The 19,884-nt window shown below is 30.3% G+C and overlaps 1 protein-coding gene across 1 annotated transcript; it reads right to left on the reverse strand.

Annotated features, from left to right (window-relative positions):
• Positions 1–7,452: 7,452 nt before the first annotated feature.
• On the reverse strand, positions 7,453–19,644 carry Smp_137140 (putative nk homeobox protein; the record flags this gene model as incomplete). Its single annotated transcript, XM_018796673.1, has 5 exons — positions 7,453–7,478; positions 11,474–12,193; positions 12,529–12,839; positions 13,080–13,542; positions 19,620–19,644. The coding sequence occupies 5 exons, from the start codon at positions 19,642–19,644 to the stop codon at positions 7,453–7,455; spliced, it is 1,545 nt and encodes a 514-aa protein (XP_018651792.1).
• Positions 19,645–19,884: the final 240 nt, after the last annotated feature.

A 19,884-nucleotide genomic window follows, 5' to 3' on the forward strand; every position in this document is an offset into this window, starting at 1 on the left:
TTTATATGAAGCAAACACATCTGACTAATACAGATTCGTTGTGCCATAACTATGCATATGTAAGAAAAGAAACTTATTTTTCATGTACTGAAAAGTTTATTAAGTTTAAAATTGTTTCTATCTCATCTATAAAGTGGTTAAATATTTAGATTGTATTAGTTATAATGTCTTTTATGTCTTCGCTAGTTTATTCACAGTTCAGTATTGATGAGGTGATAAATATTTTTGGGTAGAATAAATGACTACCATTCTCGTTAGCTCATTCAAGTTAGTCTCAATTGTAAGGGTCATAGGAATTTATTGTGACTAAACTGACTTTTATTTGAGTATTGAAGATAAGCTTATTTTAAATAAAACTGATTAATTTAATTAATGATAAACACAAATAGCACAATTGAATATTATAATTTAATCCCTATACGTAATTATACAACTTGTTGAACGATCAAGTTTAGTTCATGCGTTGGTTGAAATAAAATAAAACACGAAGTTCAGCGAAGGGATCTCTTTTCAACGAAATAAAATACCAAACGATTCGAAGTTAGAAAAGAACATTTAGTTAAACGGTAGATTACGAAGATACTTAGAAGCACCAAAATAAGAATTTACAAAGTCTAGCTCAAAAAAATTTATGTTTTTGTACGTTGGATGTCCTAAGCTAAACTAAGCTACATTATCGGGTCAATCAATATCGAGATCTATATTTCAAGATCACAATCATGTTAACTTTTAACCCGTGTCTAATATCAGCAGAACGCATATTAGAGGTCGATTGATGGGTCATTTTCATTGTGCTACTATGACTGAGTATCTTCAAAACTTTGGGTTACTCTTCGAAAAACCATCAAATGTGTTTTATGGAAACTAATGGCGCTAAAATGTCTGGAGACATACATTCTGGTAACGGAAATGTGTAAGAAGTAATTTCTTCTTTTGGGTTCGGTAGTCCACTGAGCAACCAATACCTTTATAATCAGTGCCACAACACTCAGAGACATCAGTTATTTTACAACAGTACAATAGTATCAATACTGTCAATATATATTGAATGAACTTATGATTCCATCATTCCAACTAGGAATAGCAGTAAAAGGAGTATGGAAATCTACAAGACTCCAAAAAGGGAAACGGAAATATGACAAAGGAATGAATTTAGAGGCGGACTGTTCAAGCAAGTGTTTGGGATTTTAGATGGAAATCTCCAGAAGGGACATTATCAGAAGATAAAAGACGAGAAAACTTGAGTCATATTTATTCAGCCAGCTACCGAGATGTATAGTGGCGAACAGAGAACAAACAATTGTTCTTGAAGGTCAAAATATCAGCATGAAGCTGTTGTTAGCAAAAACACTTGATAGGTTCACTCTATGGGGTTTGTATTAATAATATGTAGAAGTTAGAAATACTTTTTATACTTGTATAAATGTCCCAGTGGGAAAATGATTTTTGTTCATGTAGTTAAACTCCTCTAACACAGATTCTTTGCTTTAAAAACAGAGGTAATTTTAAACATGAGGAAGTTGATTAATGAGGTAAAACTCAATATTTTTTGGTTTAATATTCTAAATCATTTTTTCTCGACCACTGTTTTCTAACCGACTAAAAACTGGCTTTTCTCCTAAGGTCGCTCAGGAGTACGTACCTTTAAATGAGGGAAAAATCTGGGTGTCGCATTTATAAATCTCTTCTAAACACTATCCTTATATTCTAAAATGAAGGTCTAGTGTAAGTTTGTCCAAAATTTATTTAGTTTCACTGTCGAAGAATGCAAAAATGATATTATTGTAGTGAACAAGAATACAATTAGGGACAACCGAATGCATGTGAGTATTACATTACAGAATAACTTGGTAAAATCTGAGAAGCATACAATAAATACTTCATTTGCAAAATATCAGTCATTTGTCTCAGACTTGATTATTCTTTCGTTTCCAAACTAATTCTTCTCTTTTCTCGTTCTCTTCTTGTCGATCTTCTTAACTTTCTACCGCCAGGCATTTCACTTCCGATCGGTGATACGTACTACTTATATCTATTGACATCAGTAGCATACACCATACTATGGTTACACAAAAAAACTCATTATTAACAATTTACAAATGATCTAATCTAGTTCGAATCTACTTACCACGAGTTTTGGATAACTATCTGAATTTATCAACATTTTGATCAAACTTATTTTATAGAATTGACTTACCATCTTATGATGATTAGAAGTATTCAAATTATTATACCAACTACGAATCTCCGAAACAGTGTCATTTAAACTGGACAGAACTAAATGAGCACAAACGAACATATTGTATTCACAATTTGTAATCAATGGGCAATCAAGTATAAAGGAATCTTTAGTTCATACAAATACCATACATATGATTTTCTGAAAATTCCCTTCAGCTATTTGATCAAATATTTGTTCATTATTATTTATGATGTTCGTTCTGTTTCACATTTTTATGCATTTATATCATCGTAATGAAGATATCATATATTTAATGGAAATAAGTAGTTTTCAATTTTATAAAAATGAAAATATATTTTATTTTTGCTTAATAATGACAGCTGGATGTACCTGCATCTCAGAGTTGATGTTCACTCTGCGACTAAGTGGATAACGCGATGGCGTTTGAAGCGAAAGGTACTGGTTTCGAGTCCCAGAATGAACATTAACTCTGAGATATAGGTACATCCAGCTGACGAGTCCCAAGTACAACGAAACGCGCATCCTGGATTCCACTGCTAGCCACTATCCATCTATGATTATAAAGCTTGTGACTTTAGGCAATATCGAGGCAGCCTACATAGGATACACATATGCCAATAAGTAACTGATCAATCGCAGTCCAAAATAACAATGGGAAGATACAAGTGAACAACAACAAAAAAGAATATTAGTCTTTTTTTCTTTTTTTAGCATGTTTCAATGATACGTTTTTTGTTTTACCATTATCATTTATTTATGAAAATCAACGATTTCCTTTTTTACATCTGAATGTTTCTTTAAATAAATGTTTACATCTAAAAGGTTTTATGCCATTGTCAACATTACTACCACTACTACTAGTAGTAGTACTAATACACTAAGAGGGGGGGGTATATACCCTTTCTAGATTGATTTAAATAGTAAAAAATTAGTTGTATTTATAAGGATATTAATTATATTCTTCCATTAGAAATTCGATTAGAAATAAATTAAATATAATTTTTTTTAGTTTTACTTCAACTTTAAATCCGTTTTATAAAGACTCTAGTTAGAGAATTTAAACCAATCTTCCCTCCATATTATTTATGCACAAATTTATCTCCTTTTTTGTTCTTACACATATTCACTTTTAATTTAATTGTTATTTTCAAGATTATTTTATGTTGAAAGTCTCGCCCCACCTCCCTCTCTCCCCCTCCCCCTCTCTCTCTCTATATATATATATATTCTAATTATCTTAACCACCATTAATCGAAAAAAACTATTTTTCACAACATTCATTTATGAATTATACTACTGATAATGGAAATGCACGAATATATATTCATATAAAAGCAAATAAATATATTTTCTTCATTAAAAAAAAACTTTTTTTATGATTATAACTTGTTTTTTTTGGTAATGTGAAACATTTCAAATGATAAGTTGGTGTTAGTTTAAAATTCAGGTGCAAAAATAGGTAGTAGTAGTAGTACTACTACCATCACTACCACTACTACTAGTAGTAGTAATAATAATGATAATAATGGTTATTATCATTATGATAACATAATATTCTGTAGAATATTGTCATCCATTCTAATGGCTTCATAATATTATTAATCATATTGTAGGTGGGATTAATATGGGATATTGTGATCCTGTCAACGAAGCAGGTGCATTGATTTACATTTATATGTATACGTATTCGTACTATCCATTCATTGTGCTACATATTCAAGTTTTATGTGACTGATATTGATAAAAAGTGTCAAATATTCATGTTTGTTTATGTTTGTGTGTTAGGAATCTGTGTGTTTTAGTAGACTGTGGTGTTTATTTACACCTGTATAAAGAACAAATAAAGATATAAACCATAATATTAGTATTATTATCATTGTTTCAACGTTCTCTTAATATCTTTATTTTTGTATAGTCAATAATTTTAATGACTTTAGACATAAACTACTGATATATTAATCTGTCTATTCGTATACAAATATGACAGAAATCTCTGAACATTATAATTTACTTAAGGTTAAAACTTGATTTAAAATTGATGCATTTTACTGGACTAAAGTGTTTTCATTTATTTTTCTGAAAAAATTCTTGTAGAAACTTGATTATCTATTTTAGAAACTTGTCTTGTTAGATGATTTAATTTACTATTACCTTTCTTGAGATAATAATTTCATTAAAAAAAATTAGAGACATTAGTGTATTCCTAAAGTATATTTTAGAGATTTCCGATTAAATACCTTTAAGAATCTGATATCATAACATAGATAGTCATCCATTTATAAAACTTACTTACTTACTTACTCCTGTTACCCCTCGAGGAGGAGCATAGGCTGCCCACCACTCTCCATTCAATCCTTTCCTGAGCAATCCTTTTCAGTTTTTTCCAGTTAACATTCATTCTTTTCATATCTGCTTCTATTTCCCGGTGTAATGTGTTCTTTGGCATTCCTCTTTTCCTCTTCCCTTTCGGATTCCAAGTTAGGGATTGCCTTGTGATGCAGTTTGGCGATTTCCTTAATGTATGTCCTGTCCACTTCCAACGTCTCTTAATTTTCTCTTCAGCTGGTAGCTGGTTTGTCCTCTCCCATAAAACGCTGTTACTGATAGTATCCGGCCAGTGAATGTTGAGTATTTTGCGTAGACAACTGTTTATAAATGCTTGTACCTTCTTGACGATGGATGTAGTAGTTCTCCACGTTTCAGCTCCGTACAATAGGACTGCCTTGACGTTCGTATTAAAGATTCTCACTTTGAAGTTAGTTGACAGTTGTTTTGAGTTCCATATGTTCTTCAATTGAAGAAATGCTGCCCCTGCTTTGCCAATCCTCGTCTTTACATCTGCATCCGATCCTCTTTGTTTATCAATGATGCTTCACAGGTACGTGAATGATTCTACCTCATCCAGAGTTTCGCCACCAAGTGTGATTGGGTTGGTGTTCTCCGTGTTGTATTTTAGAATCTTTTTTTTCCAGTTGTGTATGTTGAGGCCTACTGATGTAGAGGCTGCTGCTACATTGGTTGTCTTCGTCTGTATTTGTTCGTGTGTATAAGATAGGAGAGTTAGGTCATCTGCGAAGTCAAACCATTTATAAAAAGGTTTGTATAAATCTGAACAATTGAACAGTGAATTTCCTAATCATGAAATTGAATACTGCAATTCTTAGACACTGGATTTGTTGAGTATTTCAAAGGCGATTCTTGGATAAATCTTGACTTACGATTTCTAGGTCTCATAGAGAACAAGTTACATTTCAAATCACTGAGTTAATCCATATAGTGTCGTGGATGTACATTGTTGAAAAATTTACAACTAGAATAAATCAACTATCCAATGTTCAATGATTTCCAGTTGTTCTTCAGTTTACTTCAATTCGTTGTGAAAAATTACTCTTAAATTTTAAACAATGTTTCAACTTCTCGTCGGTTATTACTTAAGAACTATTGGTTCATATGAGTATGATTTGAAGTGAATTTATTGACGATCTTAATTCCAGTGAAAGAGAGTACAAATTCATTCGTCCAATAGAGTTTAAGTTATTTCTTTTTATAGTGTAAACAATTCTGATATTTTTATATTAGTGAAGTGATAATATATTTGCGAAGAAGTAAGATTAACTTGTCCTTATAATAAAGATGTGAGATTTGAGTGGATTCACTATCATCATAGGTCTTACTATTTCTTAACTATTACAGATGGATTACGCACTGTTCACTTTGTTCTATACCACTCATGATATGATTGTATTCAAAGTATGATTTCTTGTTTGGGGTGAGTTGCGGTCAGGTAATTCATATATATAAGCTAATGAGCGTTTGAGATAAATGCTGGATATTAAAATATAATAATATAAAACTTAACTGCTATTTTCTTCTTTCGGACTCAAGGTTAAAAATCAACAAACCCATATGAGTGAAGAGTACTTTAGCCTCAGCTCAAGGTTAATCATGCCAGTCAGAAGGTATAACTAATCAAGGCGTAGGACACTGCGTGATATACGAAACAACGTGATGTTGGAAAATTATACTTGGATTATGATTGGCTAACTTAGAAAGTGGTGTCGACTAACGTATCAGTCATGACGTATAGACAGTTAGGCCTTCCTATCTGTTGTGTACCCTAGGGTATAGGAATATATGAGAAGCTTCGGCTACTAGTAATTCTTTGTAGCTAGGAAAACGTTTTTGAAATATTCCAGTGTTTGCACTATCGATTTTTTTAAAAAGCATATTTAAAATGTACATTGTCAATATGAGGTTGTAGAGATTGTTGGATTTGATAAAAATCACGAGCAGATCACAGTTAGGCAATCCTTGAAAATTTGGAAGTGCTGGACATCAGTCTCCTCAGCAGTGCGCACCCAAGATCTAACACACAGGGGTCGAACAAAGGACCTTTGGTATTGTGAAGGAATGCTTAACCTCCAGATAACTTGACCGATCACTCAATGATGTACAAGTCTAACTTTAATCAATCTAAGATATTGCATGACTATCATCCGTTTTGTCTGGTGAGTACCTTTCTCACACCCGTTAACGTTGAACTCGACTTGTCACAGCTTCCCGTTAAAACTTCAGAGATTTCTCGAAGCTAATCACTGGTGAGGACAGTGACAGTGGTTTTATATTCTTAAGTTTCGTCAAATTATTAGGATTTTTTCTGTATATCTTAGTTGTTCTATAGAACTAGTTAAACCTTCCTTAAACTGCTGTTCAACACAAATAGTATCACAAACAAGATAATCTGATCTGGATACACAATTTTTTATGGATGAGAAAGAGATTTTTTCTTCTATTCGAAATAAAGTATTTTTGAGAAGATATTCGTTATTTTATAAAGTAATTTAATTCTGTATAATTTTAATATTTAGTAATGACATTCATTATAATCCAGTGAAATAAATACAGTACGAACGATCAACTATAGTTATACCTAAAATCTCTACAAGAAAGACATAAAAGTATACTTTCAGCTTTATCTTATTTTTTTCTACTTTGTTACCCTTTATTTATTCATATGTTCATATGCACTTCCTTGTTCCACTCCTTTTTTTTCTGTTTATCATATTCACTCACTCACTCACTCAATTTCAAGCAATCACAAAAAGAAAGATACGACCTAACACTCATATCAACTTCTTAATCATTTTATAGGCAATAAATAGATTATCAGGGCATTTTACAAAAGTTATTTAATTTAATTACTATTCATGTCCTTTTTCTCTTCTTGTAGCTGTTTTTTTTTCTTATTCTCAATTTAATTTTCTTTTCTCATCTCCTTTTTAAAAGAATAAAAAAAAAGACGGGACTCACTCTAAAAATCGCTTTTTAAAATGTTTGTTTGTTCATTCATTCATTCATTCATTAATATTTGAAACTAGTAATTATCAGTTTTCATATCCGGTAGTTATACATACTCATTAACTTGGTTACTGTTTTGTCCCTATTTAGTTGAATTTTTGAATTTGAATTGGTGGGTTTCTTGTAAATGCGCATTTATTGACTATTAGTATAATTATTTTAGGGATGGATTCGTTTCCATCATACAATGATTATTATTATCATTTAATTAGAATGGAATTCAATTTATAGTTGATAATAAACAACATTCATTATACTTATTGTTTACTCATTTGTGCTGAAAGGTGGTTATTATGCAATAATAATAATAATAATAGTTCTAAGTTAAGTGTTTTATTGAGATCTATGCGTTTCTAACATATAGCTGTTTTCGTGGTTTAGTATAAGTTGAAGAACTAGTGAATATTATAGTGAATCAGACTGATGATTTATTCTAGTTTTGGAATTCTTCAGAAGTGTGAACTCAACAATCATAAACAAGATTGTATTTAGAGCTTTCAGGTATCACTATGAAAACGATATAATTCTTCACTTATTTTTAATATTGGAATCAGACTATATTTTGGTGTGAAAATCTATCAGTAGGAATGAAAATCAGTTTTCTTCTGGATCCTTCATAAATATTTTTACACATGACTCTACGTAGTTTTATCGTGATTATGTGTGGGTTTGTTAATAGGTCGACGAAAAGTATTTTGAGACAATGGTCTAATAACTTTCATGGATAGGGTTATCTGAATGAATATTTCTCTGCCACATCTAAACCTCTATTATATAGCACGATCTTTTTGAGGGTTAATCACTGATTATACACAAAAAAGGATCATTACTTCTCAAAGTATGTTATAAACAGTATTCGTTTCAGGATGGGTAAGTTCTTAGGCAAGACTATACTATACTGACAACCTCCAGATAATTTATGAATAGCCTTGGGATCAGTCAATTCAAAAATAGTCAGTCAGAATACAGCTTTCATGTAAGAGCTCTAAAATATAGAAAAGTGATAGTAATACAAAGGATAGTGAGTTTTAAAATCATTGGTAAACTTGTTAATGATACATATTCATAATTCAGGCTTGTTATCAAGATTCTGTAATCAGGATAGACCCTGATTCTTAGCTCTATACCCTTTGAAACCTAACTCCTAGACCTTAGATTCTAATGTTAAAACTTCCTATTCCTAAAACCTCTCGACTCTAGCTCCCAACCTCAAAATTACTTAATACTTAACACATACTCCTAACCTTAACTTTGGCTCCTAACCTTAGCACTTCTGATATAAACACTCCCAACCCAAATATAATTATACTGACCGTTCATTCCACAAGGAAACAATCATCTAACCATTGCGAAATACGAGATGCAATGAAAATCATGAGTTTTCGTAATAAGCTATCCGTCACAGCATATATATATATACTAAAAGGAAACATTGAGGTTTAATATAATGTGAAACAATTGATATAGATGAACGAAAGAATGTTCTCATTCCCGTGCACGTTCCAAACAGCTTGAGACCGAGAGGTGTAACGGTTCTAAACAATGTGATCTCTGTGTACTTACCTAACACCGGATATACCATAAAAATTCTACAAGGCTTCAAAATTATTAGAAGACGGAAACAACACAGCGTTTCTTCGATCTGCCGAAACAATAGCAATGGAGAAACTCAAACCTGATTTATGTATTCAGAAAGAGACAGTGACCAACTTATCACTACCTTGGTAAATTATTTTTTGTCATTATCATTATTTTATCATGCGGTATTGCCTTAACCAATTCTTATTTTATGTACACCATAACCATCCGTTCACTTATATGGTTTCATTCACTTTACTCTCGTTACTTATGTAGGCTCATGAAATTCTGTTCAATTATTACGTAATTTTATGTAAACCCTTCATAACCTCTAAAATTATTACACAATCTATCTTATCTGCTTTTGGACGTAATTTGATTAATGAGTCATCCACCCCCGATGTTTTTTGAATCCCATCTCCAAATGATCTAATCTGTTCTTGAATGTATATAGTTATTGTTGATAACCTTTATCATTCTGATTATTTTCGTTCATCTATGTCAATTGTTTCACAATATATTTTAATTTGATGTTAAATTTCAATTCAAATATATAGTTGTAAGTATCTGATGAGAAACCACAAAATATAATGAATTCATATTATTCTGTATTAGTTGTTGTTCTTGTCTTGTCGAAGCTCAGTGTTTTACCTGTTCTAAGTACTAGATTCCTTTAATTATCAAAGGTATCATAAAGAAAATCTCTGTATCATAGACTTAATTTAATTAGATCCCATCATACTCCAATTGACTATAGTATTTACGTAACTATTATTGTATGATTGTATTTTTGTTATGTCTTTTACTTAAGATGAAGCTTACTAACTTTAGTAAAAATGAACCGTCTTCAGTATTTATTTCACACTTACTCATGTGCTGTATGTGTACTTTTACCATGAAATGATATTAGCTAAAGAACCAATGAAATTGAGTTATGAACAGTTATATCCCTTCAGTTTTAAACTTCTAAACAGTACACACCACAAGCATTATAAGCAAAGATGGATAATGGTTAGCAATGGGACCAAGGACACACGTTTCACTCTATCTGAGACTCATCAGCTGGATGTACCTGCATCCCAGAGTTAATGTTCACTCAGGGACTCGAGCCCATTAACGTCCGCTTCAAACACAGTTGTATTATCAACTCAGTTACTGATTCCTGATAGCTACGTGCTTATGCAATTGGGTGAAGTACACACCATATCTACAATAATAAAACATAACAACAGAAAATGGAAGTTAGTACTTAAAAATTTCGCAATGATTACATAAATATCAGTAAAGGGTTGTGGAGATTGTTGAGTTTTAATTGAGATCCATGGAGGAATTCGACAGTCGTTTCGTTCCAGTATGGGACTCTTCAGAAGTGCAAATGAGAGATCCTGTACAAGGGACTCAAATCCAGGACCTATAGCCTCACGTGTGAACACTCAATCTTTAAACCATTGAGTCGGCATCCAACTTTGTTAATGTTCAACTTCAACCAATCCACGAAATTGCACCACCGTCCACCATTGTCTTCAGTGAGTAACTGCCTCATATTAGACATGGTTGAACTTCACTGGTCATTACTTCTCACTAGAACTCCAGGGAATGCATGTTGAAGCTAGTCACTAATCAGCACATGATAATTATCAGTATGACATCCAGTTACTAAGTCGACGTTTATCATTTCATAGTTTTACTTTCAACTAATCTATCATATAGAACCTAGTGATCATTAATACTGGATATATATTTATTAAGGTAAAACATTTTATTAGTAATGTACACATGTTTTCAATGTTTATTCTATCAATCATAAATTGAAAAACACTAAAAATTCTTCCAAAACAAGATTTCAATATGAAATAGAAATTAACTTCTATTATGTTCCAAACACAAAGTCTTATATATATATGAATTAATTGGATAACTTTAAAGCCAAGTATTCGAATCCCGTTATTTTCACTTTTATCCATGAAAATGATTAAATTTTTAAGCTTTACATTTTATTTGAATACTTTTTTTTAAAAAAAGAAAAAGAGAGAGAAAGAAAAAGAAAGAAAAAACAAAAAAAGAAAGAGTGAATAAAGAAGAATAGACCAGTGTTCAAATGAACTTATATATATACTCAGTTGATTGATTGAATAGGAGGATTATGATTATTTAAATTATCATTTAATTTATTCATTAAATCATCTGGTGATGATTGTTGTTCAATATGATATAAATGAGTTGTTGTATGTGGTGAAGAAGTTGATGAAGATGTTGTAGAATGTTGTAAAGCTGATGGACTCGTTGAAGTATAATGTGAATTATCAACATCATCAGGATCATTATTACTATTACCGAATTGTTTTATTTTAGATAATTCTATATTTTTAGAATTTACTTCTGTTGATAAGATTCGACTATTATTATTGTTTGAAATGGAATTGAATAATTCATTTTTCTCTGTCCATTGATTTAAATATTGTTTAAAATTTGTTTGTTCAAATGAATTTGTTAACATGGCATAAGCAACATCAGTCATGGAATTCTTATTCCATATTATCGTTTCATTTTGTTCATTATTCAATTTCTTATTTTTATCATTGTGTTCAATAGAATTCGGTATCATTTCAACTGGATTCCATTTCAATGATGATGATGTTGATGTTGACGATGGTATTTTAGATTCATGATTAGAGATTGGTTTAAATAGAGTTGGATATATATAAGTAGGTAATGAGTTCATAGATTCATTGAATATATTTTTCATAGGATTATGTAATTCACTTTTATAATCTAAACAAGATTCATTTATATTCGTTAAAATAGATGGATCATCATGATTATGATTATTAAGATTGGCTTGTTGGAATACATTTTTATTATACAATACTTTATTATCTATGATTGATTTAAGATTATCAAGGTAAACTTCCGATGTAGGTATACTTATTGAATTCATTGAATGTTTAATATCATCATTGGTAAATCGTTCATTGTTCAATTGTGAAGTTGAATGATTTTGTATCAAGTTATTATTTTGTTTATTTAAAGATGACCATATTTGTTGATAATATTCTAAAAGATTAGAATATTTATTTAAATCGAATGAAATTGGTTGTTTAAATGAATCATTATTTAATTTATAATCTGGTGACTCTTTATTATTTATTGTTGAGGAAGTAAGTGTATTATTATTATTCATTAAGTAGTTCATTGTTCGTAAGAATTCTAATGTGGACTTTCTTTTGGTATTGATTTGTTAGCTAATGATGTTTCATAATAAAGTTTAGATAACTGGGAAAAATTTTCCATTTCTGGTTGAGTTTGTTGTAAATGATGATGATGGTGATGGTGATGACGACGACGATGAATACCTAAAGACTGAACAGATGGTATAGATGAAAATATACTTGGCATTGAAACTGTACTCACTGTTGATGATAATGACGATGTAGATGATATCATTACTTTAGAAATAAATGACTTATCATTTTGCATATTAACATCTTTACCAGGATTTTGTTTTTTCCATTTTGTGCGTCTATTTTGAAACCATATTTTTACTTGTGTTTCTGTAAGATTTAATGATAAAGCAAGATTTAAACGTTCACATACTGATAAATATCTTGTCATTTTAAATTTATTCTCTAATGTAACTAATTGTTCATAAGTGAAAGCAGTTCTTGCACGTCTTGGTTTCATATTTGAATCATTTACATTACTATTATTATTATTGTTAGTAGTAGATTTTGAACATTTTTTAAAGTTATAATCATTATCTGAATCACTTTCATTATCGTCTACATCATTTTCTTCACTTTTTTCATTCTCATCATCGTCATCATTATCATCCTCTTGCTCTTCGACATCAGCATCATCTTCATCATCAAGGTCATATAGACAATGATCATTATCATCATGATGATTATCACTTTGATTTGAATTTGTACACAGATTTAACAAACATGAATCAACTTTACCATGAATATTATTAAAATCAAATCTTTTATTATATGGTACTTGTTGTTGTTGATGTTGTCTTGTTGGTAATTCGTCTGTTTCAATATTCATTTTTAGATTATCTTTAGGTAATTTAGTTGATAATAAAGAATAAGGCCAATTGTTGATTTCACGTGAACGTTTATTTTGATGAGTTACTTGTATAGTTTTATCAGTTAATCTACGTTTACAAGTTTTTATAGGGTAATCATTGATTGTATGTGCATTATTTGTTGATTGAATAATTTGATGATTAAATGTAGAATTTTTTAATTGTGTAATTTGATTGAATGAATATGATGAATTTTGTTTGGATTTTATAAAAGATGGATTCATATTTATAGATTGTATAGTTGGATTCGGTGATTTTGATTCATGCAATTGTTGGGGTTTGGATTCAATTGATTGATCAGAGAATTGATCTTCTATAAAAGGGAAATAGTGGAATCAAAACAAAACATATTATGAGGATGGGGTGTAATAGGGTGAGAGGGAAACAACAAAACCGGTTATAAGAGAGCCATAGCTAAGTTTTAAATTCTTTTTGTTTTAATCAAGATTCAGTATTTAGAATTATTTATGGGGAGGGGTAAACCATCATATTTTCACTGAACCTTTATGTCTTGTCACATAACTTAAATCTGCAGAATTAATAGATCATTACAATGAAATAAGGAAATCCACATGATGACTCTCGTCTGACTAGTTCGTACTAAAATGTCAATAAAAAGACCTCGAGCTTTTCTAATCATATGTGACAAATATTTGAAATTTCGCTAATCTCATCTTTATTCTATTATTATTATCAGTGAAAGATGTACATTTGACTATTTTAAGTGAATACCTACACAGTTCATATTATTATTAGAGTCCTAGTCTATAAAGCAATAATTTCGACATTTTTGGTTGTTTTTTTTGTGGGGGGGAGGGGAATGCTAACAATTATTGCGGTACAAATTTATTTAGGGTGATAGATTTCCATTAAAACAAGTGCCCAATTTTTTATCTACAAGTATAATAGTTTATTTCAAACGAAATGATTTTATCTCTAACACCTTACACCCCTTCGATGCTACGAATGCAGAATTATTAAAAATCGAATTTTTGTTTCTTCGTAATTCCTACAAAAACTTATCTGTAATTTTGAGAAAATTCAAGCTCTGTTAGATATTTAAACCAATATTGATCAATGACATAAAATAGAGACCAATGTAATCTTTGATCTCTAAAATATGATTAAAATCGATCAATTAGATTATATTTAGACAAACGTATTAATTAGGTTGAATAAAGAATAATTCAACTTAAATTTGACAGCCATTTATTATATGATATATTCATCTCTTTTATAAAGTACACTTTTAAACTCAGTTAACTAAGAATAATAACTGGAGATGTAATAAAAAGACATAACAAGGTAATATTCTAATCAGAAGGGGGTTTGTGGACATTTTAGTATCTTTTTATAGTTGAAATCAGGAATCAATTGAAGCTAGACCATCATGAAAAACCTGGAAGCACTGATTTCAACTATAAAAAATTGCTAAAATCTCCATAAATCCCCTTCTGGTAATAATAATCATATGCTCACTAGTGACTGGCTTCAAGAGATATTTCCTGGAGTACTAGTGAGAAGCAGTGACCAGTGGAGTATAACCAGGTCTGTTGTGAAATATCAACTCACTTAAGACAGTGGTGGTGGGTCGCTCAATTTCAAGGAGTGGCTGAAGTTAGACATTAACACCGTTGGATGCTCGCTCAGTGGTCTAGTGGTTAAGCGCTCGCGCGTGAGACTGATAGGTCCTGGATTCGAATCTAGCGAGACGGGATCGTGGATGCGCACTGCTGAGGAGTCCCACAATAGGACGAAACTGTCGTCCAGTGCTTCCAGGTTTTCCATGATGTTCTAGCTTCAAATGATCCAGGACGCGCGTTTCGTCCTATTTGGGACTTGTCAGCTGGATGTACCTACATCTCAAAGTTGATGTTCATTCTGGGACTCGAAGCCAGTACCATTCGCTTCAAACGCCATTGCATTATCCACTTATCTACTGAGTCCTGATAGCCAATTGCTTATGTGCATCTTAGATTCCACTGCTAGTCATTATCCATCTCTGCTTATAAAGCTTATGACTTCAGACAATAGCGAAACAATCCGTACAGGATGCATATATACCAACAAAAGACTGATCAATTGTTGTTCTAAACACCAATGGGAATATTCAACCAAACAATACCAAGTGAATTCAGACAATATCAGTTCAGTTTTGTTGATTAATGTAACCAGCTGTGATTATTAATTAATATATTTCATTATGACTTAACAATTTATATTAAATTAATAATTAAATAAACACTTATTTCAAAAAATAATAATGATTATTATTATTATTATTATCAATGATAATTTTTTCTTTTTTCAGTTTCATCTTTTTTTTCATTTTAATTTTATTCAAAGATAATTTGTAGACTATTAACCAAATGTCTGTTCGAATTACATATATATATATATATATAAACCTATCTATCTATCTATCTACCTATCTTACTATCTATCTATCCTACTATCTACCTATCTACCTATCTATTTATCTTACTATCTTACTATCTATCTTACTATGTTACTTTTCTTAAAAAAAGTCCATCATAGTTAATAATAGTTAGAAACTTGTCTGTTATACCTGAATCTTTACACACACATACACACATAAACAGAAAATGAAAGAAAGATATAATATAAATCTGTGAAATTTCACATCATGTTTATTATAATGTCAGTTTAGTTAATGTTGAAAGTGTTGTGTTGATAATTATCTCTTTTTCATTTTTGAAAATAAACTAACTGAAGATTGTTATAACTTGTTTATTATTAGTAGTAGCTATAGTGGTTATTACTTTATATTTTATTTTTATATAGACTAATAAGTAAATGTCTGAACTAATTAAGTCTTTTTTTAGCACATCATCATTATGGTGACTGTAAATTAGGTAATAATATTTAAATCGATGTCTATACATTCACTTAAATATGAATAACAAAATGTTTATACACCTACATGTTTGTATAAATTAAAGACCAGATGATTTTAATTAGTTTATAGAAAAAAAAAACGAATGGAAAAAAGTAACATCACCACCACCAATAATAATAACAGGAGAGTAAAGGATTAAAAATGAAAAAAGAAAAAAGAATGTTGAAGAAATGATATTTGTGTAGTATGAAATTCATCAGGGGGGGATTTGTATGATTTTCCTTAGAAACAAAAGTTCTATCAATTAATTCATGTGTTTAACAAATTAAAATAATTTATATACATGTACATAATTGTATATCTTCTACAGACCTTAGTTGTACTTCTTCCATATATATATATATATATATATATATATATATATATATGATTTAAATGAAGATATCAGTTTAACAAATGACTACAAATATCACCACTTCTATCGCTAATTCTTCGTCTACTACTTCACGATGGTTATATATATCTGTTACTAATCAGTAAACAATATTATGTGATTTTTCCAATTAGCAATACATCTGGAGTAAATTTACTGGAAAAATTTTCACTTTTGATCAATCCTTCTTTTTTCTTTTTTGTCCTCGATTTTTTTTATAATTTAACTGATTAAATTTTATTGCTCTTTTTTTCCGTTAATGAAGTTAATTAAAAATAGTTTCATTTTGTTGTCTTTACTTGTTATGAGATGATGGTCTGAATAATAATATGTTATATTTTTTTGAATAAGTGAATTATCAAGATTAGTTATATCATAGTACAAGGATAACTGTTTCCACTGGTCATAGCTTCTAATGAGAACTCCAAGAAATTCATCTTGAAGCTAGTCACTAGTGAGCACATGATTATTATCAGAAAAGGGGTTTGTGGAGTATGTAGTAATTTGAATGGATGAAGGTTTGCGCAAGACCATAGGTTAATTGAAGTTAGGTATTAACATCGTTGGATACCGGCTCAGAGGTTGAGTGTTAACGCGTGGGACTGAAGGTCATGGGTTCGAGTTCCATGTGTGGGATTGTGAATGAGTATTGTTGAGGAGTTCCATACTAGAACGAAACGACCGTACAGTACTTCCAGGTTTTCGATGGCAGTTTAGCTTAGACTGACTCATGAATTCAAGTGTTGTAATTACTACAATCTCCACAAACCCCCATTCTGACAAATTTATTATACAAAATCGAAGGAACACTGGTCTTATCTACTTCAAAGTACTCGTGTATGATTATAAACTTGTCCCATTTATGTTTTCATTGTTGAAAACCTTCTTGGAATATCTTAAAGTTGTATTTTTGGCAGCATCGTAGATTTCGATAATTCGCCAAAATTTGATTTATTTCAAATTATTTAGGCAATTAATCAACTGTTAGAAAATACATGATACTCTACAAGTTCGTTGTTTCAATCAAAACATTGGATCAAGGATTATTCTAGTCTAACAGATAGCCACAATATTCATGGCCCTTACTTAAATGCTTTATCGATGTGTAAAAGCTGTTTTCTTTCAACAGATGACTTGCATAGACATGTTTTAATATATTATGAGTTTTCTATGAGTCTACCAAAATTTCATGATAAACCTTAGTAACTTCGTCAGTTTATGTATTGCACATACCATATATATATACGAAACCAATTGCTCTGATTTAAAAAATGCCAACTTCTTGACTCTTTAGTTTTGGTGTATCATGTTCGATATTTTAAGGCATAAGTAAAATTGTTAAAAAGAAACGAAATATTCGTAAATAACATTTTGATCTTAACTGATTCCACAACGTATACTCCCAGGTTGTAAGACAAATTATTTTTCAATACATATAATTAACCAGAAACCACTGTTTTTTTCTTTAGGAAGTATTAAACAAGGTGAAATGTGTTCAAACGCGAACTCTTCAAGAATAATTCCTAACTTTAGAGACTAGACGTTGACTTAAGTCATTTGCTAGAATTCGAGAGGTATGAAGATTCTTCAAAAACACTAGGATAGTGATGTAAAAGTAATTAAAGTACCTAGAACAAATGTGTTCACTGACACATTAAAACACTTAAATCACAAACGGAATATCAAACATTCAATAGTGTACTATGTAGACAAATGATACCTGACTACAAGTATATTTATATTGTTTATTATTTGTAAGGTGTATTATCACTTTTAATCATAGTTTCAAGGAAATAGAATAATACTGTGTGCGAAAGAGTAAATGTACATTTCTTTTAAAAATCATCGTATCACTAAATTACAAGTTAGTGCAAAACTGAAGCAAGTTTGATTGTGACACTCTACATTTTATTTGTTGTAAATAGTAGCCACGAGGCTAGATAAGCCTAGAATGCAATACAACTTGAAATTATCATCGTGTATCACTTTCAAGTTTCAAACTAAAACAACAGCTATCCAGTGTTCTTTAATATGGTTTATCCTTTATATTACTTGGGTAAAATTAATAACTGAATTTATAGTTTTATTGCTATTGAGAAAGATCTATTTACATAAGAAATTATTAGTGTAATTCACTCGGTTTTTAATCTTATATTCAGTATACATTGCTGTTGTAAAATAACTTTTGAAGGTATTAAGTTCAATCCTAATTTTTCATGTATATTGATGAGTTTCCATGAGAATGATCGCCTTTTGTTGATTTTATTCAGTTTAGTTTTAACAGTGGAAATTTGGATAATTAACAATAAGGTTTACAGTATTGTATAGGTATATTTGATTGACGAGTTTAAGCCTCTATCAAATATTCATTTTGAGGTTATTTGAATGTTGGCATCTTTTACTCATTCACTCATTAGAAGTAACCATCTAGGTAATTTTGCATATGAAATACATGATTGAAAATAGACGTTGGAAACATAGTTTGTAGTTCTTTTAAAAAAATACCGATTTCATATTTTAAAGTGGCTACACAGTTCATACTACGTAAATTAGCTATAGGAGTTTTTCTTTACCGAAGATAATTTTTATTTACTCAGATTAAACGCATTCTAAAACTATCATGGTATATAATTCTTTTTAAATTTTAGTGCATACATGATGTTAATAAAGTTCTTATTATTAAACAAATGTTTTACTGTTTAATAATTTTCAATCTTAGCAATGAGATGCATTATAATACGCATTACTTTACAAGTAAATATCTATATCTAATTAGATGATTCTCTTGGTTTTCATAACTACTGGTTTAAATTTTTTTTGGTGCTCATAAAGATGTACACCTGAATACAGGTAATTGCTTATGATTATTTAAAATCTTGTTTACTATAATTCAGTGGGTACCAAGTTAGAGTTTGAAATAAAAGATACTCGGCTAGAATCTCAATATGGAAATTTATACCAGTATATAAGTACATGAAGTTGATGAGTACCAAATGGGATGAAATGTCCATCCTGGATCTCAGTGCTAGTTGCAATCCACATATTCTAGAAAAATGCTTTTCAATGTTGTCTAGTCATATCGTAGTTAAAATATTACCTTCACATTGGATATAGGAATCCATCATAAGGTAACAACCAGCATCTACTGATCCAAATGAGCATCAGGATCATTAAAAATCTTTCTTTACTTCAAAGTTAATGTAATTAGTTAACAGAATAAAAGATTGATCTGTTATCATTCAATAATAGTTTAAAACTATCCAATACCTAAACTATTAAATCATTTCTTCGCTAATTACTTCATAGTTGAAATTAAATTCATGAATTAATAGGAAACAGTCTTCAACATGACAAAAACTGTT

Source organism: Schistosoma mansoni, chromosome 4 (assembly GCF_000237925.1).
Source record: "Schistosoma mansoni strain Puerto Rico chromosome 4, complete genome".
NCBI classification, from domain to species: Eukaryota; Metazoa; Platyhelminthes; class Trematoda; order Strigeidida; family Schistosomatidae; genus Schistosoma; species Schistosoma mansoni.